Source organism: Aptenodytes patagonicus, chromosome 8, assembly GCF_965638725.1.
Source record: "Aptenodytes patagonicus chromosome 8, bAptPat1.pri.cur, whole genome shotgun sequence".
In the NCBI taxonomy this organism is placed as follows: Eukaryota; Metazoa; Chordata; class Aves; order Sphenisciformes; family Spheniscidae; genus Aptenodytes; species Aptenodytes patagonicus.
This window is the reverse complement of record NC_134956.1, coordinates 8,378,957-8,406,911: the sequence shown is the minus strand read 5'-3', so window position 1 is coordinate 8,406,911 and position 27,955 is coordinate 8,378,957. Positions and strand designations below refer to the sequence as shown.

Here is a 27,955-nt window from a genome sequence, read left to right as displayed (position 1 = left end):
GCCCCTTTACCCTGGGAAGGGGGCACGGGGCACTGCCACAGGCTGCTCTCCCTTTGCCACGCTGGCACCATGCTGCCGGCAGCCCTGACCGTGCCACCAGGCCCCGCTCCCCATGGCTATTTTTATCCCCCCCCCCGTGTTTCTCACTGTCCTATTTTAAGCGGTGCAGTTGGCGCACCAGGAACCCAGTGCCCAGCTCCCGGGGGCCCCGCACCGCCTCGCTGCCCACTCACGCTGCCCGGGCGCAGGGCACGGGGAGCCATGCCCAGGGAGGCTGGAGAAGGTAGGCTGGGGGCTGGCGGGGGCTCTGGCACCCCGGGGGGGACCGGGTGGCGCTGGGCCATGGGGTTGGGATGGAGGCAGTGGCCAAATGCTGCCCTCCGCCACAGGGGCTGCGGGCAGAGATGCCCGCCCGGGAAAGAAGGGGATCCTGGAGGGCTGTGGGCGCAGGTCAGCAAGGCTTGGGGAGGGGGCAGGCGGCTGGCTGGCACAGCCCCTGACACCAAACCTATGCTCCCGGATATGCCCCCCGTCCGGGGAGGGGATCAGATCCAGGGGTGATGAGGATACCTGTGGGCCAGCCCCCAGCCAAAGGCAGGGCCCTTGGGGAGGGTCCGGGGGGGCCCTGGGCACCAGCCAAGGCCCCCCAGCCCTGGCGCCTGCAAACCCCGCTGGTGGCGTGCACCACCCCAATGGCAGCGGCGTGGCGCCATGCGGCTCTGCGACATGCTGCTGACCCCGGGAGGGACTGGCAGCGGCCACGGGTCCATCCTGCCCTGCTCCACCACGGGCACAGTGCCTGGGCCCTGCCTGCTGCTCAAAAATGCTCAAACGCCCAGAAAAAAATCCTTTCCGTCTGCCCCAGCGTGGGCACGGTCGCTTCCCACGACAGTGCTGGAGCCATACCTGCTCCCAGAGAGCCCTCTCGCTCCCATGGGGGATGTGCCCCCCTGGGCGGTGGGCACCAGGACCCCCTGGCACAGCACGCACCCCGCATCTCCATCCGTGCACCCCTAAGCAGCACACAAGCACGGTGCCCGCAGGGAGAGCCAAGCTGTGCTGCGGGCTGGAGCTGGCACTGCCCTGCCCCTGCCCACCAGCTCCCAGCTGGCCCCGGGGAGCCCCAGCCAGCCCCGCGGTGCCCAGGCTACCCGGGCCGGGGGGTTGGCACATTCCTGCCCCCAAGCCAGGGGCAGATTCCAGCCCCACTAATGAGGCTCTGGGATCATGGCCACCAGGTGCCCGCTAACTGCTCCGATGACAGCGCCGGGGCTGGGGGGGGCCATAACCAGTGCTCACCCGCCGGCGGCCGCAGAGTTGTGCCAAGGGAACGCCAGCGTTGGCTGACAGCCCCGGCACAGCACCGGACTGGTGTCAAAGCCGGGGTCACCTCTGGGAGGGGTCTGGTCCCCGCAGGGGTGCCTGGGGCAGGCAGGGGCTGCGGACAGGGCCCACGCTCACCCTCTGCCTCCACTCCCAGCAGACAGCATGGGAAGGGCCGAGGGTGCCACGCCAGCAGAGCCTGGGGACCCTGACGGCAGCGAGCCTGGAGCCATCAGCCTGCGCCCCGTGGAGTCCATCAGCGACCTGCACTGGGCCTCGGGCGGGCAGAAGGGCGCCGAGGGTGAGAGCGGGGTGGGGGGAGCCCGTGCCAGCCTCGACTGTGCTGGTGGCTGGGCTCTGACCTCTTCTTTCCCCTGCCCGCAGGCAACGGCCCAGCTCCCTCCAGCAGCCTGCGCCGGCCCCCGCCTCGCCCCACGTCCCCTGGCCCCCCACCGCTCCTGCCCACCCTGCGCCCCATGCCTGCTGCCAGCCCCTGCCCCTGCCCCTGCCTCGGCCCTGGCCACCCCCTGCTCCTGGCCCTGCTGGGGCTCCTGGCACTGGTGAGCCTGGTCCTGGCCACGCTGGCCCTCTATCTGAGTGGTAAGTGGCACCGGGGGGGGGGGAGGGGGGGGGGAGGCAGGGGGGCTGCGGGAGGGCCAGGCCGCCCGTCCCCAGCGTGTCTCCATCCTCTCCCTGCAGTCCTGCAGAGCCAGTCGGTGCAGGCGCTGGCCCAGTGGCTGCAGAGCCAGGAGGACGCCGTGCGGCAACTGCAGGCAGCCAGCGGGCAGCTCTGGGCTCACCTCAACGCCAGTGCCGAGCCTGGCGGGCACCGCTGAGCTGCTCCCGGCCCCGCCATGGGCACTGGGCCACCACGGGAAGGGGCACCGAAGGGCAGGAGGGGGGAGCAGGCAGCCCTAACCCCCCCCCCCCATCCCGCTCAGACCTGGCAGCATCATCCCACAGGGCGCAGGGGGTGGTGGGGTCAATGCTGGCCCCCACCCCAGGCTGCCAGAGAAAGAGATGGGGCTGCAAGGACTGGCACCCGCCCCAGTCACAGCCCTTCCTCTTCACAATAAGGCAGAAGGCACCCTCCAATTAGCCTTTTAATTACCTCCTGTAATCAAAGTCTTAGAAAATCACCACCATAGATACATTCCCGGGGTAGCAGGCACTCCCAGCCGGTGCGGCCCCATGCCTGCCCGGACAGTGGCCCCCAAGGCTGCACAGGCAGCACTGGGACTCGCCCACTGTGCCAACCCCCATAATTAATTTCCCACAAGAGGACTATTTCATATAAAGCATTTGGCTGGAAAAGGGCTCAGAGCAGGCAGCTGGCAGGGCTAGGCAGAGCCTGCCACCCTGCACTGCTCTGCCACCCCCCCCGGGTGCCAGGCTGGCTTGGGGAGGCAGGGGCTGTGCCCAGCGTGGCAGGGCAGAGCTGAGGGAGCGCTCCTGCTGCGGGCACAGACACCAGGGCCAGCTGCCCCGCAGCCCTGCACGGCTCTGCCCTCCCACCCAGCTCTTCGGGCTGTGCCAGGCCACCCCAGTGCCCCCGTGGGAGCAGGGGGGGTGGGGGTGGGGTGGGGGTGTGGGACAGGACGGGACGACGGCGACGACGGGACGGGACGGGACACGAGCCCTGCTTCCGAAAGGGGCTGCGGGAGCTCTGTGAGATCCCCTCCTACCATGCCACGCGGAGCCCCAGCCGCAGAGCAGGCACACAGCAGCACGCCACCACCTCCCCCCCGCTCTTCTTTTATCCTTCTTCTTTTTGGTTAAAAAAATAAAAGAGGGGGCAGCCCCCAGCGGGGCAGCTCCAGGCATTAAATACTCTGCTGTACATGAATAAAAGCCCAAGGGCGGGGGCACTTGCCCCTCACAGTGCTGGGTCTGCAGTCCAGGTGGGCTGGGGGCTCTGCCCCCCTCCGCCCGTCACAGCACATCTGCCCGCTTGTCCCGCACCCGGCTCCGGGCTTTTGTGCGGGCTTTGAAGGCAGCCGAGTTGTAGAGGTGCTGGAAGGGGAGGGAAGGAGAGATGGGTTAGGGGGTGCCCCTCTGCTCACGCCCCCACCGGTGCCCACCGTGCTCAGGGCTCCACGGTCACAGGCAGGCGCGCGGCTGGAGCTCGCGGTGGCGTGGGAGGGGACTGCGGGCACAAATCTGGGTGGGGGCACCCACCTTCTCGAAGCGGGAGACCTTGCTGGCTTTCAGAGCAGCCGCATCCAGCACCAAGGGGGGCCCGAGGCCGAAGATCTCCCGTAGCAGCTCGTTGTTCTGTGGAAGCAGGGGCCTGTCAGCACCCGCCAGCACCGGCCCAGCACCCCCTAGCGTGGCCGCCCGGCCCCTACCTGGAGGTGGTGGCGGATGCCGGAGCCCAGCACCTCTTTAAAGGCTTGGTAGGTCCGCTGGCGTGCCCAGCTGTCCAGGTACATGCACTCCAGGCCAAATCGGATGGTCTCCTCCTGGTACTCCCCGCTCTGAGCGGAGAGAGGGGCATCAGCAATAACCTGGGCACCAGCCCTGTGCATCCCCCGGCTCTCAGCAGAGAGAGGGGAATCACCAGGCATCTGGGCAGCAGCTGCACAGCCACAGGCTCAGCAGGGAAGGGTATCGCCAGCCTCTGGTTACCTCGATGAAGCGCAGGATGTCCCGGAAGATGGAGCGCTGCTTCCGTCGGTCCGTCTTGGCTCGGTACTTGTTGCTCTCGGTAGCCAGGACCTTGAGCTGGGCACGCAGGAACTCTGTATCTTGGTGGCACAAGTCCTCCTGCCAAAAAACCAGGGGCATTTGGAGATGCAGCTCTGGGCACTGCCCACCGCTGCCATCACCAGGACAGGGCTGGGGGATCACCGGGGCCAGCCCCTCTGCTTGGGCACCTGCTGGTGACGCCAGCCTGATGCATCCCGCCATCAGTGCCAGCTCAGCCGGGGCAGGGGCAGGGTCCCGGTGCCAGCAGCTCCCTGCCGCTCTGCTGCCCGCCCACCTGCGGGCACAGCGCCACCGCCCACCGCCACAGCGCCCCACCGTACCTCCATGTCCTGAGCCAGCTCAAAGACCAGCGCGATGGTTTCCCCAGCCAGGATGCGCAGCGCGACGCTGCTGCTGGACAGCAGCGGGGGCAGCTTCAGCCAGCGACTGGGGCAGGAAGGCAGGAGGGGAGTCAGGGGGGCCGGGCGCCACCCCTGTGGCACCCCTCTCCACAGCCAGCTGCCCCGCACCAGCCCCCGTACCCCCCCCACCCACTCACTTGTCCAAGATGCTCTTGATGTGGGAGGGGGGGCAGATGGTGAGGAGCAGGGACCACGACTGGAGCGCGCTGCAGTGCAGAGGGCCGTGCTGGGCGGGTGCCAAGCCCCCCTCGCCTGCGCTGGGGGGGCTGAAGACGCTCTCCAAGCAGGACAGGCACAAGACCAGGTCCTGGAGGGGGGAAACCCACCCGTCAGGCCACAGCTGCCAGGAAGACGCCAAAGCGTCGCGACGCATGGTCGCCCATGCACTGGGGACTGAAGGGGACCCACCCTGCCCAGGGACACCCCCTCGGCAGGAGAGACTCCTCCACCCGGGACACCCCATCTCTGCAAGGTGGGCTTCATCCCCCCAGCTCAGCTCCACGCTGCCCAGGGAAGGGGCCTGGGCTGTCACTGATGTCCCCATGTGCCTTCCACTGCTCAACTCCAAGCTGCCCTGGCACCATGGGCCGAGGGCGGGTGGCACAGCAGCCCCCGGGGTGCCCTCCGGCAGGGGTACAGACAACACCTGGGCGCAGTTACCTCGAGGTCAGCAGCGGCAATGTAGCAACACATGCCCAGGGCCGTGGCACACTGGCGAGAGATGCAGGGGAAAGGCAAGTCAAAGGAGGCAGCACCGGGCCAGATCCAGCACCCAGCCAAGGGGAAGCAGGGTCAGGGTGTCCCTGCTTTACCCCACTGCTCCCCACAGCACCCAATCCTGCCACCCTCCTGCGACTGCAGGGGCCCCCGAAGGCATCGCCTGGGCTCTCCCCACCGCCAAGGTGCCCCCCACACCCAGGAGGAAAGGGGCTGGGCCTTACGCTCTGCCGGGCGCTGGGGCTGGCCGTGCTGTCTGTCAGGACGCTGATGAGCAGGGGCTTCAGGCTGCGAAACACCTCTTCCCCCTCTGGGCCGGAGCCCATCTGGAGGCAGAGGAGGGTGAGGACAGTGCCCGCCAGCGCCTGTTCCTCCCCTTTACCTGCGGGCAGCACGAGAGACCTCCCTCAGACACTGGTCACCGGCCCCGCCACCCCCAGCCCTGGCGCCCGCCCACACCCAGACCTTTCTTGAGACACTTCTCCAGGGAGTCGGTGAGCATGAGGCGACGCTCCAGCAGGAACTCGGAGAGGGTTTTGGAGGAGAAGGCCAGGCGCAGGCTCTGCAGTGCCACCTGCCGCGTCTTGGCGCTGGGAGAGACCGCGGGAGGTCACGGGCTGGGGCGGCCCAGGATGGGGCACGTCCCTGCCCCTGGCTGGCAGCGCCGGCAGGGACGGGCAGCGTGCCAGGCATGCCCACGGGGGTTGACAGCCGTGCCTCACCTCTTGTCCAGGAGGTTGTCCATGTGCTCCTTCAGCCTGTCCTCTGCCTCCTCCTCCTGGCCTTGCTCACCCGCTGCCTCGCTCCCTGCCGGGGCGGCACCCACGTCACGGAGGTGCCCGGGCGCGAAGGCGGGGGGCCCACGGGTGGGGGACAAGCAGCAGCACCGCCACCCACGGGGGGACACAAAGGGGGCGGCGGGGCAGCCCCCGGGGCTCACCTGCGCCCTCCTCGGCGGGGCTGGCCCCCTCGCTGGCGCTGCTGCAGTGGCTCAGCACCTCGCTGCCGGCCTCCTCCTCGCTGGCGGGCGAGCCCGCCCGGGCGCTGCCGGGACCACCTGCGGGGGGGGGGTGGGGACAGGCCCCTGTCAGCCCGGCCCCGGCCGCACGGGGGAGAGGCGGCGCGGGGCCCGCCGAGGCGGAGGCCCGAGGCCTGTGCGGGCCACGGGGCCTGTGCGGGCGCCCGCGCCCCGCTGCCGGGAAGAGAGGGCAGGGCGGCGCGGCCCGGCCCGGCCCGGCCCGGCTCGGCTCGGCTCGGCTCGGTGGCCCCGTCGCCCCGCCCCGCCGCGGCGCGGCCCCCCCGGCCCCGCCGCCCCCCCCCGGTCCGCCGCCTTCCCGCCCTGCGCCGCGCCCGGGCCCCCACTCACGGCGCGCGGCTCGGCGGGAGCGCGGCATGGCCGGCGCGCGCGGACCCCGCGCCCCTCCCCGGGCGGGAGGCCCCGCCTCTAGCCCCGCCTACGGGCCCGCCCCCCGCCCCGCGGCCCCCTGGGAGCTCCCCCCGCCGTCTGCGCATGCGCCCCGCGAGGGGCCGCGGACGGTAGCTGCCGGCGGGCGCCGGGCGGGGGCACCGGGTCCGCGCTGCCGGCACCGGCCTGCGGCCGGCGGTGGTCCGGGCCCGGCCCTGCCTGCGCCCCGGCCCTTCTCCCCGTGCCTCGCCCTGCCTCTGTCCAAAGACCGGCCCCTGCCGCTGTCCCTGCCCCTATCCCCTGGCCATATCCCTGCTCCTGCCTGCATCCCTGCTTCTGTCCCTGCTGCTGCCCCTGTCCCCGCCCCCGTCCCTGCCCAAATCCCTGCCCCTGTCCCGTCGCTGCTTCCACCCCTGGCCCGTCACTATCCCTGCCCATATCCCGTCTTCTGCCCCTGCCCCTGCCTGCATCTCATTAGGAAAATCTCGTTCTCTAACTATTGTACTAATTAGTCGTTATAGTATGAAATTGTATGAACTTTCTTAAGAGAGAGAGAGATACATATAGTTTATGTTGTATACTGCGTAGTTACGGTTCAGTGGGCATGGCTACAGGCCCCCACCGATAAGGTCTCCCTGAGCCTCCTCTTCTCCAGGCTAAACAACCCCAGTTCCCTCAGCTGCTCCTCATCAGACTTGTTCTCCAGACCCCTCACCAGCCTCGTCGCCCTTCTCTGGACACGCTCCAGCACCTCAACGTCCTTCTTGTAGTGAGGGGCCCAAAACTGAACACAGTATTCGAGGTGCGGCCTCACCAGTGCCGAGTACAGGGGCACGATCACTTCCCTGCTCCTGCTGGCCACACTATTTCTGGTACAGGCCAGGATGCCATTGGCCTTCTTGGCCACCTGGGCACACTGCCGGCTCATGTTCAGCCGGCTGTCGACCAGCACCCCCAGGTCCTTTTCCACCGGGCAGCTTTCCAGCCCCTCTTCCCCAAGCCTGTAGCGCTGCATGGGGTTGTTGTGGCTGAAGTGCAGGACCCGGCACTTGGCCTTGTTGAACCTCCTACAGTTGGCCTCGGCCCATCGATCCAGCCTGTCCAGGTCCCTCTGCAGAGCCTTCCTACCCTCGAGCAGATCAACACTCCCGCCCAACTTGGTGTTGTCTGCAACTTACTGAGGGTGCACTTGATCCCCTCATCCAGATCATCGATAAAGATATTGAACAAGACTGGCCCCAAAACTGAGCCCTGGGGAACACCGCTCGTGACCGGCCGCCAACTGGATGTAACTCCATTCACCACAACTCTCTGGGCCCGGCCGTCCAGCCAGTTTTTGACCCAGCGCAGAGTCCACCTGTCTAAGCCGTGAGCCGCCAGCTTCTCTAGGAGAATGCTGTGGGAGACAGTGTCAGAGGCCTTACTGAAGTCCAGGTAGACCACATCCACAGCCTTTCCCTCATCCACTAGGCGGGTCACCTGGTCATAGAAGGGGATCAGGTTGGTCAAGCAGGACCTGCCTCTCATGAACCCGTGCTGGCTGGGCCTGATCCCCTGGTTGTCCCGCTCATGCCTTGTGAGCGCCCTCAAGATGAACCGCTCCATAATCTTCCCCGGCACCGAGGTCAGGCTGACAGGCCTGTAGTTCCCCGGATCCTCCTTCCGGCCCTTCTTGTGGATGGGCGTCACGTTGGCAAGCCTCCAGTCGTCCGGGACCTCCCCCGTTAACCAGGACCGCTGATAAATGATGGGGAGTGGCTTGGCGAGCTCCTCCGCCAGCTCCCTCAGCACTCTCGGGTGGATCCCATCCGGCCCCATAGACTTGTGAGCGTCCAGGTGGCGTAGCAGGTCATTGACTGCTTCTTCTTGGATTACGGGGGGTTCATCCTGCTCACCGTCCCTGTCTTCCAGCTCGGGAGGCCGAGTACCCTGAGGATAACTGGTCTGCCTGTTAAAGACTGAGGCGAAGAAGGCATTGAGTACCTCAGCCTTTTCCTCATCCTCGGTGACAATGTTCCCCCCCGCATCCAATAAAGGATGGAGATTCTCCTTGGCTCTCTTCTTGTCATTAATACATTTGTAAAAACATCCTCACGCATGTCCCTGTCCCATCCCTCTCCCCATCCCTGCCCCTTCCTGCTCCTGCCCCTACTCCCCATCACCCTCCTCTTCTTGTTCGTGCCTGCCCCTGCTCCTGCCCACTACCCCTGCCTGCAGTTTTTTGGCTCTTCCTAGTTTCCCGCGATGACCCAGCGCAGGCGAGCGGGGCTGCCCGTGGGCATCCACCCCGCGGCACCCGGGCTGCCCACGGCACCCAGGGCCCCGCGTGGGGGATGTGAGGGACCGGGAGGGGGGCAGAGCCGCCGCACTTTCGTTTCCAGCAGGCGGAGGCAGAAACCGAAACCGGGGCAGAAACTGAAACTACCGTTTCCCGGCTCCGCGGCAGCCGGCGCTTAAGGCAGCGCGGGCAGCAGCGTCCCGCCCGTACCGCCTGCCGCCTCCCGCTGCCGGGGGGGAACCAGGACCCCCGGTGATGCTGGCACCAGCCATGTCCCACTGCCGGGGGTGACACCGGGACCCCCGGTGATGCTGGCACCAGCCATGTCCCACTGACGCAGGGGGCACCAGGACCCCCGGTGATGCTGGCACCAGCCATGTCCCACTGACGCAGGGGGCACCAGGACCCCCGGTGATGCTGGCACCGGCCACATCCCATTGCCTGGGGTGACACCAGGGCCCCTGGTGGCACTGGCACTGGCCATGTCCCATTGCCTGTGGTGACACCAGAAATCCTGGTGGCACTGGCACCGGCTGTATCTCATTGCCTATAGTGATACCAAGGCCTCTGGTGATGCCAGCACCAGCCAGCTCTGGTGATGTGGGGCAGGCGACATCCCATTGCCTGGGGTGACACCAGGGCCTCCGGTGGCATCAGCCATATCCCATAGTCTGTGGTGACACCAAGGCCTCTGTTGGCACTGACACAGGCCACGTCCCATTGCCTGGGGTGACACCGTGCCACCAGCGTGAACCATGTCCCAGCACTGGCTGTGCCCCAGCCTGGACACTTGAGCCCCCAGCGTGGGCACAGGCAGACACTGGTGCAGGCAGGGCACCCCCAGCCCCGGGGCAGGGCCGGGCGCAGAGTCCCCATGGTGGGACTCTGCCTCCGGCCAGCTGGGCAGCCAGGGGAGACCCTGTGCCACCGCGGACACCCCGGGCTACGAGGTCCTGCAGCACCCCAGACCCAGCCTGAAGGCAGCTGCCTGCGCTGCCGCCACCGCTGTCACTGCTGCCCCTCAGCTGGATGCCGGGGTGATGGCAGTGCCACACAGCCCCTCCTGCCTCCTCCCAGCCCCCGCGGCCGTGGCACCGGGGACACCCGGGGGACCCCGTGGGCAGGAGCCCCCCGGGGAGCCGGGGCCGGGGCCACCTTAACTTCCCGGCGGTGACGCCATCGGGGCGGTGACCCGGGAAGGTTTAAAAGCTGCTGCAGGCAGAGAGACAGCTGCAGGCAGGAGCAGGCAGAGGGAGCGACCACAGCTGGCAGGATGGATGTGGGGCAGGCGACATCCACGAGCGGGCTGAAGACAGTGGCCGCCAAGGAGCTGGACGGCTGGATTGCAGCGACCCTGGAGCCCAGCACGGCTTTCTGCAGGCACGTGAAGCAGACGGTGAAGCAGATCTGCGACTTCCTGAAGGAGGACTGCTTTGAGACCAACATCCACGTCCACAAGACCGTCAAGGTGAGCTCTGCCTGGGTTGGGGGCCAGCTGGCACCCCTGTTGCCGCCCTTCCCTCTGTCTTGCTGCTCCAGCTCCTGCCCTGCCTCAGTTTCCCCTGGCAGCTCCACAAATGGTGGCAGGCGATCCCTGTGCTGAGGGGCAGCGGTGCTGAGCGGGCGGGGTATCTCTCTGCAGGGTGGCTCGGCAGGCAAGGGCACAGCCTTGCAGAACAACTCCGACGCCGACGTGGTGCTCTTCCTCAGCTGCTTCTCCAGCTATCAGAAGCAGAAGCAGGAAAGAAGCAGTATCCTACGTTTGATCGAGAAGAGGCTGCACGCCTGCAGGCAGAGCCTGACATTCACCGTGAACATCAACGAGCCAAAGTACAAGGGTCCCAGCAACATGCCACGCTCCCTCAGCTTCACCCTCTGCTCCAAGGAGACCTTGGAGTCCATCGAGGTGGACATCCTGCCCGCCTACGATGCCTTGGGTAAGGGGTGTGAACTGGCGCAGGGCTGGGCTGGGGTGTCAGCGCCGGGATGGATCTCACCCTCCTTCTCGCCCTGCAGGGCAGGTGACGCGGGATGCCCCACCAGATGCGGGGGTGTACGTGGGGCTCCTGAATGCCAGCAGTGGACCCGGGGAGTTCTCCCCGTGCTTCACCGAGCTGCAGAAGAAGTTTGTGAAGCGTTGCCCCCCCAAGCTGAAGAACCTCCTGCGACTGGTCAAGCACTGGTACAAGGAGGTGAGGGGCTGCCCGGCTTCCCCGGCACCCACTGGGCACCTGGCCTGGCCAGCTCTCACCCCCATCCCCGTCTTCTCCCCAGATGCTGAAGCCACGGTACCCCACCGCGGACCTGCCCCCCAAGTATGCCCTGGAGCTACTGACAATCTACGCCTGGGAGGAGGGCACGGGCTCCTGTGTGTCCTTTGTCATGGCCGAGGGCTTCCGTACGGTGTTGGAGCTGCTGTGCCGGTACCAGGAGATCTGCATCTACTGGGAGACGTACTACTCACTCCAGCACAGCCAGATCGGTGCCCACGTGAAGGGGCTGCTGCGCAGTCCCCGGTGAGGACCGTGCCCGGGGGGACCCCTGCCACCCGCCCTGCGGTGCTGCCCGGGACTGACGGCAGTGCCCGCCCTCTGTGTTTGCAGCCCCATCATCCTGGACCCCGCCGACCCCACAGGGATCCTGGGCCAAGGCAAGAATTGGTACCTGGTGGCGCAGGAAGCTGCCCACCACCGTTCGCTGCCCTGCGTCAATACCGCCCAGCCCTGGAACGTGCAGGTAAGGCTGCCTGTGCCTGCGGGCATTGCTGCCCCCCCCCCCCCGGCCCCTGCTGGCTTTGCCCACCCACACTCCTGTCCCCGCAGCCGGCCCGACCCGTGAGGATTGAGGTGAAACAGCTGGCAGGCACCAGCCTGAGCATGACCGTCAGCCCGAGCACCACCGTCTGGCAGCTGAAGGAGAAGATCGAGCAGGAGTGGGGCATCCCCCGGTACAGGCAGCGCCTGGCGCAGCAGGAGCCAGGCAGGAGCACCCTCATCCTGCAGGACAACGAGACCCTGGCCACCCACGGCATCTTCTACAGTACCACGCTGATGCTGCTGCAGACTGAGCCCCAGGCGATGGAGGTCTTTGTGAAGGACGACAAGAACCGGACCACCACCTACATGGTGCAACCCACTGACACGGTCTGGCAGCTGAAGGAGCAGATCCACGCCCGGCACGGGCCTCCCGCCAACCAGCAGCGCTTGACGTACGGCTCCAGGGAGCTGGAGGACCAGCACGTGCTGGCGCACTACAACATCCAGCCCAGGAGCACAATCTTCATGCTCCTGCGGCTCCGGGGGGGCACGGGCCCCTGGCACCCCCAGTTCCCTGCTTGCTCACCCTCCTAAGCATCGCCCCCAGCACCAGCCTACGTGCCTGTAACCTGTCTCCCTGTCATGCTGGAAATAAATGCCCTGGTAGATCCTTGTGCTGCTCACTGAGTTGGGGACAGTGCCAAGTGGCACGGTGGGGGGGGTGATCAAGGGGGGACATCATTGGGATAAGGGGGTCCTCAATGCCACCAGCTGCTGGGACAGCAAAGGGACACATGGGTGCAGAGCAGCGGTGCTGCCTGAGCCCGGGGTGCGCGGTGGGGTCAGGGGTGCCAGCCCAGTGCCAGCTGGACCTCAGGAAAAAACCAGCTCCATCCTCTGCCTGCTCCTGCCTGCAGCTGTCTCTCTGCCTGCAGCAGCTTTTAAACCTTCCCCAGCCACCAACTCAATCACCGCTGGGAACTTAAGGTGGCCCCGGCCCCGGGGCTTCGCCTCTCCCCAGTCCCCAGCCCCGGCTCCCTGGGGGGCTCCTGCCCAGGTTCTCCCCTGACTGCCCAGCTGGCCGGAGGCAGAGTCCCACCACGGGGACTCTGTGCCCGGCCCTGCCCGGGGGCTGGGGGGGCCCTGCCTGCACCAGTGTCTGCCTGTGCCCACGCTGGGGGCTCAAGTGCTGGGGCACAGCCAGCACTGGGACATGGCTGGTGCTGGTGTCACCGGGGGGCCTGATGTCACCCCAGGCAATGGGACATGGCTAGTGCCAATGTCACCGGGGGCCCTGGTGCCACCGCAGGCAGCGGGAGGCAGCAGATCCCAAGGTCACCTCCCATCACTGCCTTAAGTGCTGGGCTGGCAGCACTGGGGAAAGGCCAAGTCAAGTTTCGGTTTTCACCTTCCAGAAACGAAAGCGTGGAGGGTTGTAAGCCTTGGGGTCCCTATCGGCCTTGGCGATGTCCCCGCAGGACTTGGCCCCCCCCACTCCTCAGGGTGCCAGCGGGGGTCCCCGCTGTAGGGCACTGGCCTGCCCACCCCCGAGTGCTCCCTGGGGCTCTGGGGCAGACGCAGGACCCTGGGCTGAATCCTCTGCTTTATTGTGCTCAATTAGTAAAAGCCCCCCCGCACCGCTGCTCTGCACCCGGGGCGCTGGGCACCACTTCCGTGCCCCCCCCATCTCCTCCCTGGGTGCCCCTCCTCCTGCCAGACCCCCCATGTCCCGCCAGCGCCCGTCCTGCCCCTCTGGGGTCCCGCTCCCACCCACAGCCCCCTGGGACCCGAGGGTGGCCCTGCTGCCCTGTCCCCCTGCGGTGCCATGCCCAGGGGGGGCACAGCCTGGCCCTGCTGACCCCCCCACCGGGGCAGGTTTACATTCATCTGTAACAGTCGTTAATAAATATTTCGGTGACTCTGCGGTGCCGGCAGCCGGCTGGGCCCCCCCACTGGTGCTGGAGCCGGTGGCACGGGCAGCCGGCAGCCCCTTGGGGGGGGGGGGGGCGGTCAGCCCAGCTGCCCTCCTGGCCCCGGAGCCGCAGCCCCCCACCGCTGCCCGTGCCCAGCTCCGGTGCTGCCGACGGGGCAGCCAAGGCCGGCGGGGGGCTTTGCCCCTGCCCACGGCCCCGCTCCTAGGCAGAGCCTGGCACCCGGGGCCGGCCCCAGGGTCACCAGGGGGATGCGCTGCGGGGGCCCCGCTCGGCCCGCGGCCCCTCGTGGGTGCGCCGGCGGCGGGCTTTGCGCAGCTCCTCACCCTGCCCGCGGCCAGGGGGTCTGGCATAGGCACGGGGGAGTGGTGGGGGTCTTCCTCGGCTCCAGAGCCGCTGGCAGACCCTGTCTGCTGCCCCCAGCGGCGGGCGCTCCACCAGCTGGAGGAAGTCCCGGTACCAGACCTTGTGGCCAGGAGGCCCAGCGGCAAGCTGGGGGTCACCGGCGGGGGCCATGCCCACCGCCTGCCGGGTGCCGATCACCTCCAGGGAGAGTCGCAGCAGGGGCTGGGTGAAGCCGTGCTCGATGGCGTGGCAGAGGTAGAGGCCAGTGTCGGTGCGCTGCACGCTGCGCAGCAGGATGCCCCGCTCCGTCTGCACCACCCGCTCATCCACCTGCACCTGTGGCACCCACAGGGATGGGTGGTCAGCTTGGCACGGCATGGCATGGCCCCGCCAGCGGCACCCGGCCGGGGAGAGCCTACCTCTCGCTGGGGGTCATCCAGAGTGTGCTGGTACGTCCAGAGGACACGGGCTTGCAGGGATTTAGGGATGCACTCCAGGAAGGCGGTGCTGCCCTCCACCCCATAGAGCTGCTTCTGGGGCACGCTGCCCCGCCGGGGGTCTGGGGGGACACGGCCCGGCTGTCAGCCCCCTGCCCCGGCAGGGCTGACCCCCCGTGGCCGGGTCCCGGCTCACCTTCGGAGCAGAGCACATTGGGGTCACCGTTGCGGACATCCTGCCGACGGAAACGCCTGCGGGAAGGTGGCGGAGGAGCGGGGGCTACAGCAGCATGACCTGCACCCCTCACCGTGGCCTTGGGGCAGGCTGGCCCCCCCAGTGCTGCGCCCCAGCATGTCACCTACCTCTTGGTGTTGGGCACGTAGCGGGTGCAGGCGGTGCCATCCCAGGCGCAGTATGGGTCCCGGGCCAGGCAGCACTCGGCACAGGCTTTGCCGTAGGCGCCACAGCGGTGCAGGGGCAGCTGGGCCAGCGCCGCGGCCGAGCCGGCATAGAGCTGTTGCTGGAGGGGGTGCGGAGAGCAGAGCTGAGCACCTTGGGGCCTCAGCACGGGGCCGGGCAGAGCCACGGCAGGACATGGGGACCCACCTGGGGTCCCCCCTTACCCGCTTGGAGGAGAGCTGCAGGCTGGTGATGGGGGAGGCGTCCTGCGGGCAGAGTGCAGGCAGGAGTTAGGGCGTGTGGGGGGACCCAGGCATCCGGGCTGCCGGCTCCCACGTCCCGGCAGCTGGAGCGCCCTGGCATGACCCGGAGCATGGGCAGCACAAGGGGGTGCTGGGGGGGGTCCAACTGGGAGGGCATGGAGCCCCCTCCTCACCTGGAAGACCTGCAGCTCCTCCAGCAGCAGCGGCTCCATGCGGTGCCAGCTCTCCTTGGGCACCGAGACCACCTTCAGCACCGTGCCCATGTCTGTGGGCAGGGAGGGGTGAGGCCGGGGGTCCCAGCCCCGGCATCCCCCAGCTCTCTCCCCTGCCCCAGCCCCAGGGTCACCACGTGCCTGTGCCAATGAAGAGGACATCGTAGTGTCCATCAGCAGCAGTGACACGGTCCACGGCGATGCGGGTGAAGGTGTAGGGCACGGCGGCTTGCAGGAAGAGGGGGCGCTGGCCGTGGGGCAGCACTGGGTTGTACATCAGTGGGTGGTGCCGGGCAAACTGGATCACCTCGTCCGGGAAGTCCTTGGTGGAGCTGAAGGTGCCGAAGGTTTTGCTGGGGCACTGTGGGGAGGCGGCGCTGGCTGAGCAGGGTCTCGTTCCCCACAGCCCCCACCCCAGGTACCGGCATCCCACCAGCGGCACCAGCTGGGACGCCCCTGTGCCACGTACCATGCCCGGACGGGGGTACGGCACGCGCCCCTGGTACGACACCCACTGGTAGTTGGGACCCTCCTTGTGCGCGAAGGGGCCCAGGAAAGCCCGGCGGATGTCGGCCATGGTGTAGACGCAGACGGCCGAGCCCTGGAAAACGGAGCTGGTGGGAGAGAGAGGGGGCAATGTGAGGGGCGAGGACGGCACCGCCAGGCACGGGGGGGAGCGTTGCGGCGGGGGAGCTTGACCTGGAGGTGGAGAAGACGGCGTAGACCAGGGGGTTGCGCTTGTCCCTTGTCTGCAGCAGGAAGACGTCCCCTGCAAGCCGGGAGGGCGTCAGCACCGCCCTGATGTGCCAGGGCCACCCGTGGGCATCGCGGGGGGCCACCCCCACCCCCCCACTCACGGAGCTCATCGAAGTGGGTGTCCGCCCCGTCGGGTCCTGGCACGGCGCAGATGAGCCGAGCCTTCAGGAAGGTCGTCCACTTGTTCACCAGGCTGCGCTGCCCTCCCACGTCGTTCTGCCAGGAGAGGGAGGGTACCGATGTCAGCAGTGGTGGGTGGCATCCACGGGTGCCCCCAGCCCCCCCGCCCACGGATGCCCTCACCCGGCAGATCTGACCGATGCGGGCAAAGCTGGTCTTGCCCAGCCCCTGCTGCCGCTCCACTGCCGTCTCGCGGAAGAAGAAGTAGATCTTATCGTCATCGGGGTCCTCGCTCTCCGGCACCCAAAAAACGGCCACGAACTTGGGCTCTGGGGACAGAGGGGTGCCACCTCCAGTGCCACCGCTAGCTCTGCTCCCCGGGGACCCTCGGGCACCCGCTGGGGTCCCAGGAGGGTGCAGACCCCCCCCTGCCCAGCTGCAGGGCAGAGGCAAAGTGAGGGTGGGACCTCACCAAGCACCGGGGGTCTGCAGGGGGCACAAGGATCCCCCCAATCACCCTCCGCAGGCAGCGGAGGGCGGGGTGCGGCCGAGCCTGAAGGACTCGTTGCCCCGATGCCTCCAGGGAGCAGTGATGCTGCACCAGGGTGCCGGCGGCCCCGCCGCCCTCATGCTCCAGGGCACTGACCGTTGAGCCAGCGGGAGTCATGCTGCTCGGTGCGGATGGAGGGACGCCGGCCCAGGCTGCGGAAGATGGTAAAGTCACGGCCCATCAGATCGGTGGCCACCCCGGAGTAGAGCTCCTCGCCTGACAGGCACCAAGGGAAGTGTTAGGGGGGACGCCCTGGCACCCCCCTGCCACACTGTCCCCCGGTGCTGGGCTTGGCTCTCCCTTACCCACGAGGATGGAGGCGGCTGCGTGCTGGGGGTCGTATGGACTCTTCCCCTTGCCGTCCTCAGTGCGCTGGGGGTCCAGCTTGAAGACAGGCTCCTGGAGGGGGGTAAGGACAGGAGGTGGGCAGGCAGCAGCAGCTGGGGGCCACAGTGGTGCCGGGGGCAGGGGGGGCTCACCTCTGCATGCTGGCCGGCCTCCACAAAGGCGCAAACAGGGTGGAAGGCACCGGTGCCGCAGGCGTACAGGTGGGTCCGGTTGTAGGGGTGCAGGATCTTCACGAAGTTCATGCACTCGGCCTGGGGGCAGGGGGAGGCAGTGCTGGGGCGGCCCCCCTGGCACCCCCCTGGCACCCCCCGGCACCCCTTGGCACTCACAGTGATGTCCTTGCCAGCCCAGTTGCACTCCTCCCTCCACTCCACCGGTGCCGGCCAGTAGATCTGCGGGGGGAGAGGGGGATGCTCACAGTCCTGGGGTGCGCCTGGGGCTGCCCAGCCAGCACGTCCCCCCCCTCCGTTACCTTCCTGTCTCGCTGGCTGATGTCATCCAGGGCCAGGGAGAGGAGATGGTTCTGGGCGCCGGCGAAGAGGCGGCCGCGCTCCTCGTCCAGCAGCAGGGCCTCGTAGCAGCACGAGCGCTCCAGCGCGAAGAGGTGCAGCCCGTGGCGAGCCCGCAGCTCTGCCAGGACCCACCAGCACTGCTCAGCCCAGCCCCGCCACGGCATGGCACCCGCTGCTGCCTGGCACACTCCCCTGCCCTGGACACATGCCCCGGGGGGACCTGGGTCTGGCCATGGCCCCCCTGCCGCGCCATCCCCTCCCCCAAACCTGTCCCACTGGCTTGACCGGGTTCATCAACCCCATGCCGGCCCAGCACCCATCCCCACACCAACCTGACACCCATATCTGCACTGCCCAGCACCCATCCCCACACCACCCAGCACCCATCCCCGAAGCACCCAGCACCCAACCCTGAGCCAGCCCAGCACCCATCCCCGTGCTGGCCCAGCACCCATCCCTGCACCGCCCACCCTGGCGGCAGGCAGTGGGGGAGAAGGGGCCATTCCCTGCCCTGTGGAGCTAATCCCACCGCGGCGGGAACAAACAGCCCTTTGTCAGGCTGGGAGGAGAGTGCTCGCCAGGACCTGCCGCCGGACAAAGCCCCCTGCGCCGTACTGGAGCCCACAGGGTGGCCAGTTGGGACACGGCACCAGCTCCCCCGCCGGCACATCGTCCCCACTGGGCATGGCACAGCTGGGACTGGGAAGTGCCACCATGGTGCACCACAGGGGGACAGGCACCTGAGCCAGCACATGCCAGGGGCTGAGAGCGAAGGCCCAAGCACAGGCACGGCCCCGAGGGCAGGCAGGTGGCCCTGCGGGGGCTGGCATCAGGTGAGGAACCTGGCAGCCCATGCCAATGCCTGGTAGCCTGTGGGGAGGGCAGTGCTGGTGCTGGTGAGGTGGCAGTGTGGGGGTTTCGCACCCTTCCCGCCATGCTGCCCCCCGCCCCCCCAGGATGCTCCCATCCCCCGGGGTGATGCTGGGTGCTAACACAGCACCGGTGCACCCATGCCCGACCCCACATCCCCCCATCCTGCCCGTGTCCCACGCTCACCGGGGAAGGCCAGCTTGAGGCGGGGGGTGGCAGCGGGCGGGGGGCGGCTGGCAGTGGCGGCAGGGCCACGCAGCAGGAGCAGGAGCAGGAGCAGCATGTGGCTCATGGCTCCGCGGCTGGGGCAGAGAAGCGAGACCTCAGCTCAGATTACAGCCCCCTCCCTGCAGCCCCCAGACCACGATCCCTCCCCGGCGCTGCCAATGGGATCTGGAGAGTCCCGAGCATCGGCATAGGGCAACCCCGGCATGACAGGAGGGGACCCCCGCACTGGGCTTGACCCAGTGATTTGGAGGGGGGGGGGGGAACACAAGCCAACTATGTCCCTCCCCAGTTTTTAAGCCCCTGTTAATCTGACCCCAAACCAAAGGGGCTCCAGGAGCAGCCCTCCCGCTCCTGCTCGACGGGAAACTGAGGCAGCCTGGCCAAGCAGCACCCAGCCCTTTCTGCACCTGCCCGAGCCCTACCGGCAGGAGAGCACTGGGCTCTGCCCATTCCTGCCTGCAAGCACAGAGCTGTCCTGCGGGGACGGGGCGAGCACCGGGGTGGTGCCAGCCAGACAGGACACCCTGGACAGGCAGTGGGCTCCCAAGCACCAGACAAGCTGGCCATGGTGGGAGTCACGAGGTCGCATGCCTCAGTTTCCCCCAATGCTACAGTCCCCACTGTTTGGTCCCCAGCCCTTCTCGTACCACCCTGTGAACAGGAGCTGGGCTTGGGGGGGCTCTGGCCAAGCAGGTGCCCACCACCCTCATGTGTACCCACCACAGGGTAGGAGAAGAGCTCCTCTGGCTCCGGCACCAGCATGCTCTCTCCCGGGGAGCGGGAGACGATGGTTATCGTGAGCATCGCGCCAACATGCAGCTTCCTGCCTTGCCTGCCGGCCACGCCACAGCAGACTCGGGCAGCTGCAGGCAGCCAGGACGTGCCAGCCAGCACCTCCCCGCGCTGCGTGCGAAGCACAAGCCCGGCCACGCTGGTCATTGGCCCCTGGCACAGCTGATGGGTTTCACCCGTGCTGCAGCCACGAGGGCCTCACCGGAACACCAGTGACGACCAAAGCCCCACTGCAGCACTGGGGCTCAGTGCAACTGCCCCAGGTTCTGCCACCCCACTCAGGCACGGCACGAGCCAGGCCATGGTGGGTACCAGGCCAGGGGGACACGCGTGCGTGGCAGTGCCTGGCACAGATCTGGGCACGTCTGCCTTCTGCCCGTCACAGCCGGCTGGGGCTTGCCCTGGGCTCCTGCAGGCAGGGGCAGCCCCCTCCCGGGCTGGCAGGGTGGGGAGTGGGTCCCGGGCAGGCAGCAGGCGCGAGTAGCAGGCAGCGGGCAGCAGGCAGGAGCTCCGGCTGGGCGCAGTGCTGTGGAGCTGGGCTGCCCGGCGGCCTGGCGCGAGGGCAGCAGGCGCTAATTGCATTTCCAGAGGCGCCGGGACGAGGCGGGGGACCTGCCGGGCTCTGCCAGCCCCCCCGACCGCCAGCGAGTGAGGGCCGTGGCAGGGACACTGGGGGTCCTCCTGCCTGCCTGGCACCTGCCAGCGCCCGCCGAGGGGCCAGGGCAGACCCCCGGGCACGGACCTCCCATGCCGGCTGCCTCAGCCTGATGCTGGCACGGGGGGCAGGTTGGAAGGGGCGGGCAGCAGCGGCAGCACCGGAGACCCCCGGTGCCAGCACTGGCAGATCCAGCCCCCGAGACCCCCGGTGCCAACCCCCGCAGCCCCCCGGTGCCAGCCCCGGCACGGACCCAGCATCCCGAGACCCCCGGTGCCAACCTTCGCAGCCCCCCGGTGGCAGCCCCGGCACGGACCCCGCCCCCCGAGACCCCCGGTGCCAGCCGGGACACGGACCCCGCCGCCAGCTCCCCGGTGCCAGCCCGGGCAGACCCCCGACGGCAGCGCACAGACCCCGGCCCAGGACACCCCCCCCCCGTACCGGCCCCGGGAGCCCCTCGGCCCCGGCAGCCCCCGCACCCTGCCCGGCCCCCGGCACCCACCTGGGTCCCGGCTCGGCTCGTCCCGGCCCGGCCCCGCCCTCCGCGTCCGCCGGGAGGGAGCGGGGCGGCCCCGGCGGGGCGGGGCGGGGCGGGGCGGCGGGGGCGCGGCACGGCCCCGGGGGGGCACGGGCACGCGCACACGCACGTGCGAACACGCGTGCACACGCACACTCGTGTGCAAACACATACACACGTGCCAACAGACGCATGCACAAACACCCGGGCACCCTCACGTCCCCCACACGTGCAAACACACTCACGGACACTTGCACACTCACACACGTGTGCAAACACGCACACGCTCACACACGCGCAAACAGACGTGTGCAAAAACACACACATGCAAAAACACCCAGGCACACTCAGACACGTGCAAGCACACCCACTCACACTCACATGCAAGCACAAGCGTGCGAAATCACCCAGGCACACTCACGCACACTCACGCGCACCCCCCCCCCCCCCCCGTACTGCTACCCCACCTGGCCCACAGTTACGCCCACGGTGACACCTGCTGCCCCCGGCGCAGCGCTGAGCACGCCACGCTCAGCACACGAGTGGCTCAGCACACGAGTGGCGGGGCTGCCTCGTCCCTGGGGTGGGCAGCTGCCGGCCGGGTGCTGCCTGCCTGGACGTGGGGTGCCGGGGGCTGTGCCAGGGTGTGCTGGGGCCATGCCGGGGGGCACCGGGGGCCCTGCCGGGGCCGGGGGGGGGGCAGTCCCGCGCCCCGCTCAGCTGCGGCCCAGATGTCTGGCCCGGGCCCAGCCCGGAGCAAACAAAATTCCTCTGCTGCCTCCCATTTTCCAGCCACCGCTGCCAAGAATAGCAAGTGCCGAGTGGTGCCGGCAGCGGGGCCACGCGCGCCTCGGCAGGCAGAGCTTGGGGCGGGGGGGGGACATGGGCTGCCCTGGGGGCCACCCCCTGCCTTGTGTTCCCCCGCACCCCTGGCTGTCCCTACCTGCGGGTGCCGGAGTCCAGGAAGGCAGGTGCAGGGTGAGTGGGGAGGCGGGGGGTGCAGGCAGGCAGGCAGTGGGTGCAGGCAGCAGCGGGTGCAGGCAGGTGCAGGGTGAGTGGGGAGGCGGAGGGTGCAGGCATGCAGGCGGCAGGCGCAGGCTGGCAGCAGGTGCCGGCAGCCCGGCAGTGGGTGCAGGCAGGTCAGGTGCAGGTGCAGGCAGACAGCTGGCGCAGGCAGGCAGTGGGTTCGGCAGGCAGTGGGAGCTGTGCAGGCAGGCACAGGCAGGCCAGCAGCAGGCAGGAGGAGCCGTGCCAGGCAGAGTGCCCGGGCAATGCCCTTCTGTCTCACTGCTGGTAACCCTCCTGCTGCCGGCCCGGGTGCAGCGGCATGCCGGCAGGCTGGCAGCACCCTCTGCCCCAGCACCGCCTCCCATTCCCCTCCCGGTCACGCCACGGTGCCAAGCGCCAGCCCAGCATCATGGGTGACGAGGGGGAAGGCGATGGCGAGAAGACGGGTAGCAGGGGAGCCGCTGGCACTGGTATGGCAGGGGTTACTCTGCTGCAAGACTTTGCCCGGGCGCCGCGTCGGGACTTTGGGCTGGGTGGCCCCCACAGGGTTGGGCACAGCATCCCTGTCCAGGATGTCCAGGATGGCAGGCTGGGACGGTGGGGGCAGGGACGCCGTGCCCAACCCTGCACAGTGGGCACCTTCCTTTGCTGTGCCAACACTGTGCCTCAGTTTCCCTCCACCCAGCTGGGACCTTTCCACTCAGCGCCACTCCTGGCATGTGTGGTGAGGTGGCCGGGTGGCATCACCGTCACCCCAGCCCCGGAGCCCTGTGGGGACCTCACCGTCAGCGGCTCCGCCTGGAGGAACCATCAGGCGTCAGAAGGGCCGGGCTTCCATCCTGGAAAAAACTGCGCAGGAGGGATGCGCCACGTCGCCTGCCGGCCACCCCTTCCCGCCCTGCCGGGTGTTCCTGGCAAGCACCGAAGCCACTGGGCGCTGAAGCGGTGACAGTCCCCAGCTGGGATGGGCATTGCCACCAGCATCCCGCCCTCATCCCTGCACTTGCTGCCAGCCCTGTGGAGGGTGGTGCGGTTGGGTGCCGGTGGCCTGGCTCTCCGCCAGTGCGGGGGTGTCACCGCCAGCGGCATGAGCAGGTGCTGGTGCCTTCGCTCTTTGATCCCTTCCCTGCTGCCGGCAAATCCGCGCCCAGGGATCGCTGCCTCAGCCAAATCTCCCCCGGCAGTTCCGGCTCCAGAGAGCATCGGTGGCTAAGCTGGCAGCACCCGAGCCTCCAGCGGTGTTTGCGGTAGGAAATGGCTCCTCTCCGCCTCCACAGGGCTCCCAGGGGTGGCGTGGGGGAAGGCAGTAGCCAACGGCTCCCGCACCTCCTGTGCCGGCGGGCGAGCCGGCAAAGCGCGGGATGTATCCATGCCATCAGATGGGTGACTGGGACCAGCGGCTGCTGGAGAGCCTGCACGGAGGGAGATGAACCGGGATGGGCATCTGCTAGCCACCAGGATGGGGACAAATCCTGCACCCCAAGCGGAAGCGGTACCTCGCTGGGAGAGCCCTGGTGATGCCATGGGGACCTGTGGGGTGACCTAGAGTGAGGTGGCTGCAGGGTGGCCCCCCGTCTCCCTGAGAGCTGGGGAGCATCCCTCTGCCCTGGTGGAGCCATTATGGCCTGGGCTGGCCAAAACCCAGGGGGACAAGGTGAGCTGCATCATGCCAACTGGTGCCCTAGGTGTCCCCATGCCACCTGGGCTTGGCACGGCCCTGCTCCCCAGCCAAGAGATGTGCTTGTGCAGTGGGGTGGCCTTTGCCAGCACTCCCGGTGACACTGCTGGCTTGCCGGGGGGGAAGGAGAGAGCAGAGGGAGGAGAGGCATCCTCACCCCGGCCTGCACCCATGGCCCGGGCATGGGGATACCCTCCTCGAGCTGGTACCCCCTGGGCCTGGCCACTCCAAAAAGCCCTCAGTGGTTTGCAACAGCACCAAAGATGTGGCTTTAGGACTTCTTTGGGAGTCCCCCTGACACGGGGCCCCTTGCCAGCTGCCTGCGTGGTTCCTCCATCCCTGGCCAGGCTGACTCCCCGTCCCAAGCCTCACTCCCCACCGCAGCCTGTGGCTTTTCCAGGGGGGCAAGGTGAGCCCTGCCATGCCATGAAACACTGCGGGGACCTTTTCCATCGCCGCTTTGATGGGCCTGCCGGTGTCTCCTCGCTGGCATGCCTGGCTCAGCTGTGCATCAAGGCAGGGAAACAGCTGCATGTCCCTGTGGCACGCGGTGTCGGGCCACGGGTTGGCATCAGGCCTCGGGCGGCAACCACATCCCTGGTGCAAGGGGAGGATGTGCCAGGCAGGGGACGGAGCCCATCGGGTGCCAAGCGTGCCAGTGCAAGGGCCTAGGCTGGTGGTGAGCAAATGAGCCCAAGCCAGCTGCATCCTCGTAGCGCGGCGTGGTGGCGATGTCCCAGGGGGACACCAGCTCAGGGTTCACACCCCATCTATGGATACACCCCCCTGGCCCTACATCCACTCCCCCATCACAACATGCTGGTGTGAGACCCCTGCAGCAGGGACCCAAGTGGCCCCAGCACATTCCTGCCGGGATTAGGTACCGGCTCCCAGCAGCACCATGCCGGTGTAGTCTGGCTAATCCCTTTTTAATTGTCCCCACCCTGCGCTGGGCTGAGCTGGGCCGCCCAGGGGACGTGGGGTGCTGGGTGCACCCCGGTGCCTGAGCATGTCTGGGGTGCCATCATTGGGTGTCCCTGCTGTGGGACTGAGCCGTGGGGTGCACGGTGAACCTTTGGGGCTGTGATGAAGAAGGAGGCATCCATCCTCCCGGTGTAGCACAATGGCTTTTTGGGAAAGGGAGGGATCCTGGGCTTCTAGGATCCCATCCTGCTGCCCTGGGGTGACTGCCCTCGGCTTTGTGGCCACCGGCAGCCAGGCTCTGGGGCAGGCAGAGGGGCTGCATCCTGTGCGCTGAAAACTGCTGAGCTTGAAGCTCCTCAAAACCATCCCAGTGGGGCAGGAGCCTCAGCAGAGCCACGGCGCGTGAGACACAGCACACAGGCTCTCTGCCACTGGCCTGGCCCTCTCCCTGTCCTGGTGGGAGGGCAGGAGAGATGCTGGCTGAGCCCCCCTGCCTGCTGCCCTGCCCCAGCCCCTCCAGCCCTGCTCTGTGCCACACCAACCGGCTGCATCTAGCTCCTCCAGGCTTTAAAAATAGGCTGGTGTCCCTGCCACGGGGTCGGTAATTTTAGCTGGGGCGTGTCTTGCTGGGAAGCACGCGGGACCGTACATCTGCTCCCGCTGGCCCGGCAGCATCTGCGCCCAGGGCTGATGTCAGCCCCTCGCTGCCCACTTGCTCGTCCCTGCCCCGGGGCAGCGCCCGGCAGCGCAGCCTGGCCGTGGCCATCTTGGACACGGGTGATGCCAGGTGGCACAGCGAGGGCAGGGGAGCAGGGACAGGGGTGCCCGGGTGCCCCCTGAGCCTGCCCGCTCCCCATCCAGGGCATCTTGTCCCCAAAGCCAGCGGCACAGGGGAGCACAGCATCCCACTGCCACAGCACCCAGCAGCACCCAGCCAGGCGGTGGCAGGGGTGGGTCCCGGCACCCTGGCCTGCCCACCCTCCTCCTCTCACCCCAGCCCCCCAAAACAACAGCCACTTCAGATCGCCTCCCACGGTGCTCCCGCAGAGCCGCGACGGCTGGGAAGGCTGGGGGGCCGCCACTGAGCATAATGCGGCTATTGATGGGCAAGCCGGCAGCCCCGGCACGGCACAATAGGGCCTTGTCTGCCGGCCCAGCTCCCGCTCCTGCCCAGCCCGGTGCCCGGCGTCCGGCTCTCCTCTTCCCCGAACGGCTTAGAGCTCGTCCAGGTGCCAGCCAGGGCAAGCCCTGCCCGGTGCCAAGCCGGCAAGCGCCGTGGAGGAGCCAGGGGTGGGAGGGGACCAGGTAAACCCCCTTCCCATAAACCAGTGCCCTGGGGAAGGGGCGTTGCTTGGGAAGCCCCCCAACGTGGCCATGCTGGCCCTGGCTGCCCTGGCTGGGACAGGGCTCGGGGGTCCCCACTCAGCCGCAGGGTGATGGGGACAGGGAGGTGGCGTGTGCCCGGCATTGCCCCCGCTTCCCTCTTGGGACTGTGTCCGAGCCCGTCGGCACCCAGTACCCACCCAGGGGAGACCGGGACCTGGCATCCCCCCTGGGGAACTCCACCGCCCTGGACCCCCAACCCTGCGGCCCCCCTCGGCGGGGCAGCCCGGTGCCCCGCAGCTACCGTCTCACCTGCTGTGGCGTGTGGGCTCTGCCGGGGCTTGCCTGCCTCCTTGCCTGGTGGGTGAGTTGGGGCTGCAGCTGCTGCCTGCTCTTTAAACCCCAAATCCCCGGTGCCGGACAGCAGTCCCGCCAGCGGCGGGGGCGGAGGGAGGGAACGCAAAGCCCCTGTCCCTGCTCCCAGGGCTGGCACCAACAAAAGGCGACTGTGTCCCGTGTCCTCCCCGTGCACCCAGCAACCCGGCCGGCCGCTCGGGGACAGCCCCTTGGGACCTCAGGGCTCCCCAGGGTGCCGCCACCCCCTCCGCCTGCACTGGGAAGGCGGGAGACGCGCGGGCGAGCTCTGGGTCCCCAGTCGCAGCCATGGAGCATCCCGACATCCCCAAGGACCCGTCCCTGCCCGCTTGGTCCTGTGCCTGCCTGGAGGAGTGCCAGGGTGAAGGCACTCGTTGCCGCCCCCCCCCCCATCTGCTCCTGCAAAGCCCAGCCCAGAGGGGCTGGAGGAGGAGGAAGGGGACATGGCTGCCGCCCCAGTGCCCGTGCCCAGGGGACTCACCCCGTGGGACCCCCAGAGCCCTGCCCTGCCGGGGCCACGGGGCCGGGTGACTGCCTGCGAAGCATCCCTGTGGTCCGAAGGCCAGGAGCAGCCCGTGCTGCCTCATTAACACGGGGTAAATGTGTAACGAGCTCTCGGCCGGGCCAGGGCGGTTAGAGCCGCACGGCTCCTCTCGCCCACCCAGCATGCCAGGAGCTGAAGATGCGGTGGCTTTATCCCGGCAGGAGCCATGCAGCCAGGACAGGAGGAAGAAGAAACGTCTGTCTTGTGGCTGGACATGTCAGGGTGACTTCAGCTAGAAGGAGAGGAGTGGGGCTGGGATGGGAAAAAGCCCGTCCCCGGAGGAGGGAGGGTGACCTGCCACCCATGCCTGCCCCTGTCTCCAAAAGGGAGGCTCAGGCTCAGCCCAGCTGCCCGCCGGCAGGGCGTGAAGGCAAGGGAGCTGGGCTCTGCTCTGCGGTGCCCGCCAGCACCGAAGGCAACGGGCACCAATTTAATAAAAAAACAACACAGGAAATTCCATCTGAAGGCAAGAAAATGGTTTTTTTTTGCTGCAGTGGTGGCCGGCGCTGGCATGGCTGTCCCAGAGGCTGTGAAGTCTGCAGCCATGGAGATAGGCAAACCCGGCCGGGCCTGGGCAGCCTGCGCCAGCTGAGCTGCTTGTGTCATGGGGTGGGGGCAGGAGCCGGGGGGCTCTGCCAGCACCGGCTGCACCACAGGGTGTGCCAGGCCCCAGCCTCCCTCCCTGGGAGCTGTGCCCTGTGCGGGAGGAGAGGGGCTGGGGGGACACGGAGCGTGGGATGTCGCCTGTGCAGAGCCGGGCTCTTGCCCGTGCGGCTGTAGGCCAGCACGTCCCGGAGCTGACGGGGGCACGGATGCATGGCACGCCCTGCTGTGCCGCATGGTGCCGTGCAGAGCCGCGGGGCACTACTGTGCAATGTTGAGCTCCACAGGGATCTTTTGGGCCGGGGGCCCCAGGGTGCGGGTGACCCCCACTGGGGAGGCACTGGGCGGCACGGCCACCCCTTCCTGCAGGAGAGGCCGGGAGGGGCTAGGGCTGCCCCATGGCGGGGCGGGCAGCTTGCCAGGGTGCTGGGGGCCCCCCCCAAGCCCCCACTGCTGCCGCCCCTGAGGGGCCAGCCCCCACCTCCGGGAGGGAGAGCCGGGGGCTGCCAGGCCTCTGCCTGCACCCTTCCTGCCCTGCCCCAGCACCCCGCCTGCCTGCAGGGATGGGCAGGAGCCCCCTCCCCTCCGCCCTCGGCCTCGCTGCCTGGTCTCAGGGAGGGGCGGGGGGGCAGCGGGGCCAGCGCCGTCCTGCCAGCCCCCCCCCCCCCCCAGCCCGGGGGACGAGGGGCAGCAGCCCTGGGGGGGGGTTGCGCCACGGGGGATGAGGATGTGTGGGGAGAGAGGGCTTTCGGGGGGACAGGGGCCTGGGGTGACGCGAGTGTGACGGGGCGGCGGGTCCCGGGGGAGCCCGGCGGGGCCGGGCGCAGGCCGAGGCCCGGCCGTGCCGCCGGCTGCCGTCAGAGGGCGGTCGGGGCCCGCGCCGCCGGGCCGGGGCGGGGCGGGGCGGGGCTGAGCCGGGACGTGGCGGCGGCCGGGGCGGGCTGGGCCCACAGTGGCGGGGCGCGGACTGCGCCT

The 27,955-nt window shown here is 68.5% G+C and overlaps 4 protein-coding genes across 5 annotated transcripts; 2 read left to right on the top strand and 2 right to left on the bottom strand.

The window, feature by feature from the left end:
- Positions 1-177: 177 nt before the first annotated feature.
- Positions 178-2,414, top strand: LSMEM2 (leucine rich single-pass membrane protein 2). 2 transcript variants are annotated; one of them, XM_076346237.1, is made up of 4 exons: positions 178-283; positions 1,484-1,624; positions 1,708-1,923; positions 2,023-2,414. In XM_076346237.1, exons 1-4 carry the CDS (start codon positions 262-264, stop codon positions 2,157-2,159), a joined length of 516 nt encoding a protein of 171 aa, XP_076202352.1. In that variant the 5' UTR covers positions 178-261; the 3' UTR covers positions 2,160-2,414. The 2 variants fall into 2 exon arrangements, with proteins under 2 accessions (XP_076202352.1, XP_076202350.1); XM_076346235.1 differs by having other exon boundaries at positions 1,481-1,624.
- Positions 2,414-6,551, bottom strand: IFRD2 (interferon related developmental regulator 2). Its single transcript, XM_076346231.1, has 12 exons — positions 6,517-6,551; positions 6,091-6,207; positions 5,873-5,957; positions 5,616-5,740; positions 5,375-5,532; positions 5,094-5,144; positions 4,571-4,740; positions 4,353-4,458; positions 3,952-4,089; positions 3,672-3,800; positions 3,502-3,597; positions 2,414-3,336 (listed from the first exon to the last, which is right to left on the bottom strand). The coding sequence occupies exons 1-12, from the start codon at positions 6,542-6,544 to the stop codon at positions 3,256-3,258; spliced, it is 1,284 nt and encodes a 427-aa protein (XP_076202346.1). The 5' UTR covers positions 6,545-6,551; the 3' UTR covers positions 2,414-3,255.
- A 3,530-nt stretch (positions 6,552-10,081) lies between these two features.
- Positions 10,082-12,259, top strand: OASL (2'-5'-oligoadenylate synthetase like). Its single transcript, XM_076346228.1, has 6 exons — positions 10,082-10,301; positions 10,476-10,770; positions 10,850-11,025; positions 11,108-11,349; positions 11,437-11,569; positions 11,656-12,259. Exons 1-6 carry the CDS (start codon positions 10,107-10,109, stop codon positions 12,181-12,183), a joined length of 1,569 nt encoding a protein of 522 aa, XP_076202343.1. The 5' UTR covers positions 10,082-10,106; the 3' UTR covers positions 12,184-12,259.
- Positions 12,260-13,292: 1,033 nt separating this feature from the next.
- On the bottom strand, positions 13,293-21,924 carry SEMA3B (semaphorin 3B). The gene is given in 19 exon segments (XM_076346226.1): positions 13,293-14,201; positions 14,285-14,424; positions 14,499-14,554; positions 14,666-14,823; positions 14,927-14,968; positions 15,139-15,230; positions 15,319-15,538; positions 15,647-15,791; positions 15,877-15,946; positions 16,035-16,149; positions 16,237-16,382; positions 16,700-16,819; positions 16,909-17,002; positions 17,083-17,202; positions 17,281-17,343; positions 17,424-17,581; positions 18,520-18,635; positions 21,469-21,619; positions 21,622-21,924. Coding segments are annotated over 19 exon segments (2,724 nt in total). The 5' UTR covers positions 21,899-21,924; the 3' UTR covers positions 13,293-13,760.
- Between the last annotated feature and the right edge of the window lie 6,031 nt (positions 21,925-27,955).

Coding starts and splice junctions, on each gene's coding strand:
- LSMEM2 (XM_076346235.1), top strand. CDS start 262: ATGCCCAGGGAGGCTGGAGAAG. Junction 284..1,480: donor GCCCAGGGAGGCTGGAGAAG/GTAGGCTGGGGG, acceptor CTCCACTCCCAG/CAGACAGCATGGGAAGGGCC. Junction 1,625..1,707: donor CGGGCAGAAGGGCGCCGAGG/GTGAGAGCGGGG, acceptor CCCTGCCCGCAG/GCAACGGCCCAGCTCCCTCC.
- IFRD2 (XM_076346231.1), bottom strand. CDS start 6,544: ATGCCGCGCTCCCGCCGAGCCGCGCGCC. Junction 5,741..5,872: donor GACAACCTCCTGGACAAGAG/GTGAGGCACGGC, acceptor GGTCTCTCCCAG/CGCCAAGACGCGGCAGGTGG. Junction 4,090..4,352: donor AGCTGGCTCAGGACATGGAG/GTACGGTGGGGC, acceptor GTTTTTTGGCAG/GAGGACTTGTGCCACCAAGA.
- OASL (XM_076346228.1), top strand. CDS start 10,107: ATGGATGTGGGGCAGGCGACATCCACGAGCGGGCTGAAGACAGTGGCC. Junction 10,771..10,849: donor GCCCGCCTACGATGCCTTGG/GTAAGGGGTGTG, acceptor CTCGCCCTGCAG/GGCAGGTGACGCGGGATGCC. Junction 11,026..11,107: donor TCAAGCACTGGTACAAGGAG/GTGAGGGGCTGC, acceptor TCTTCTCCCCAG/ATGCTGAAGCCACGGTACCC.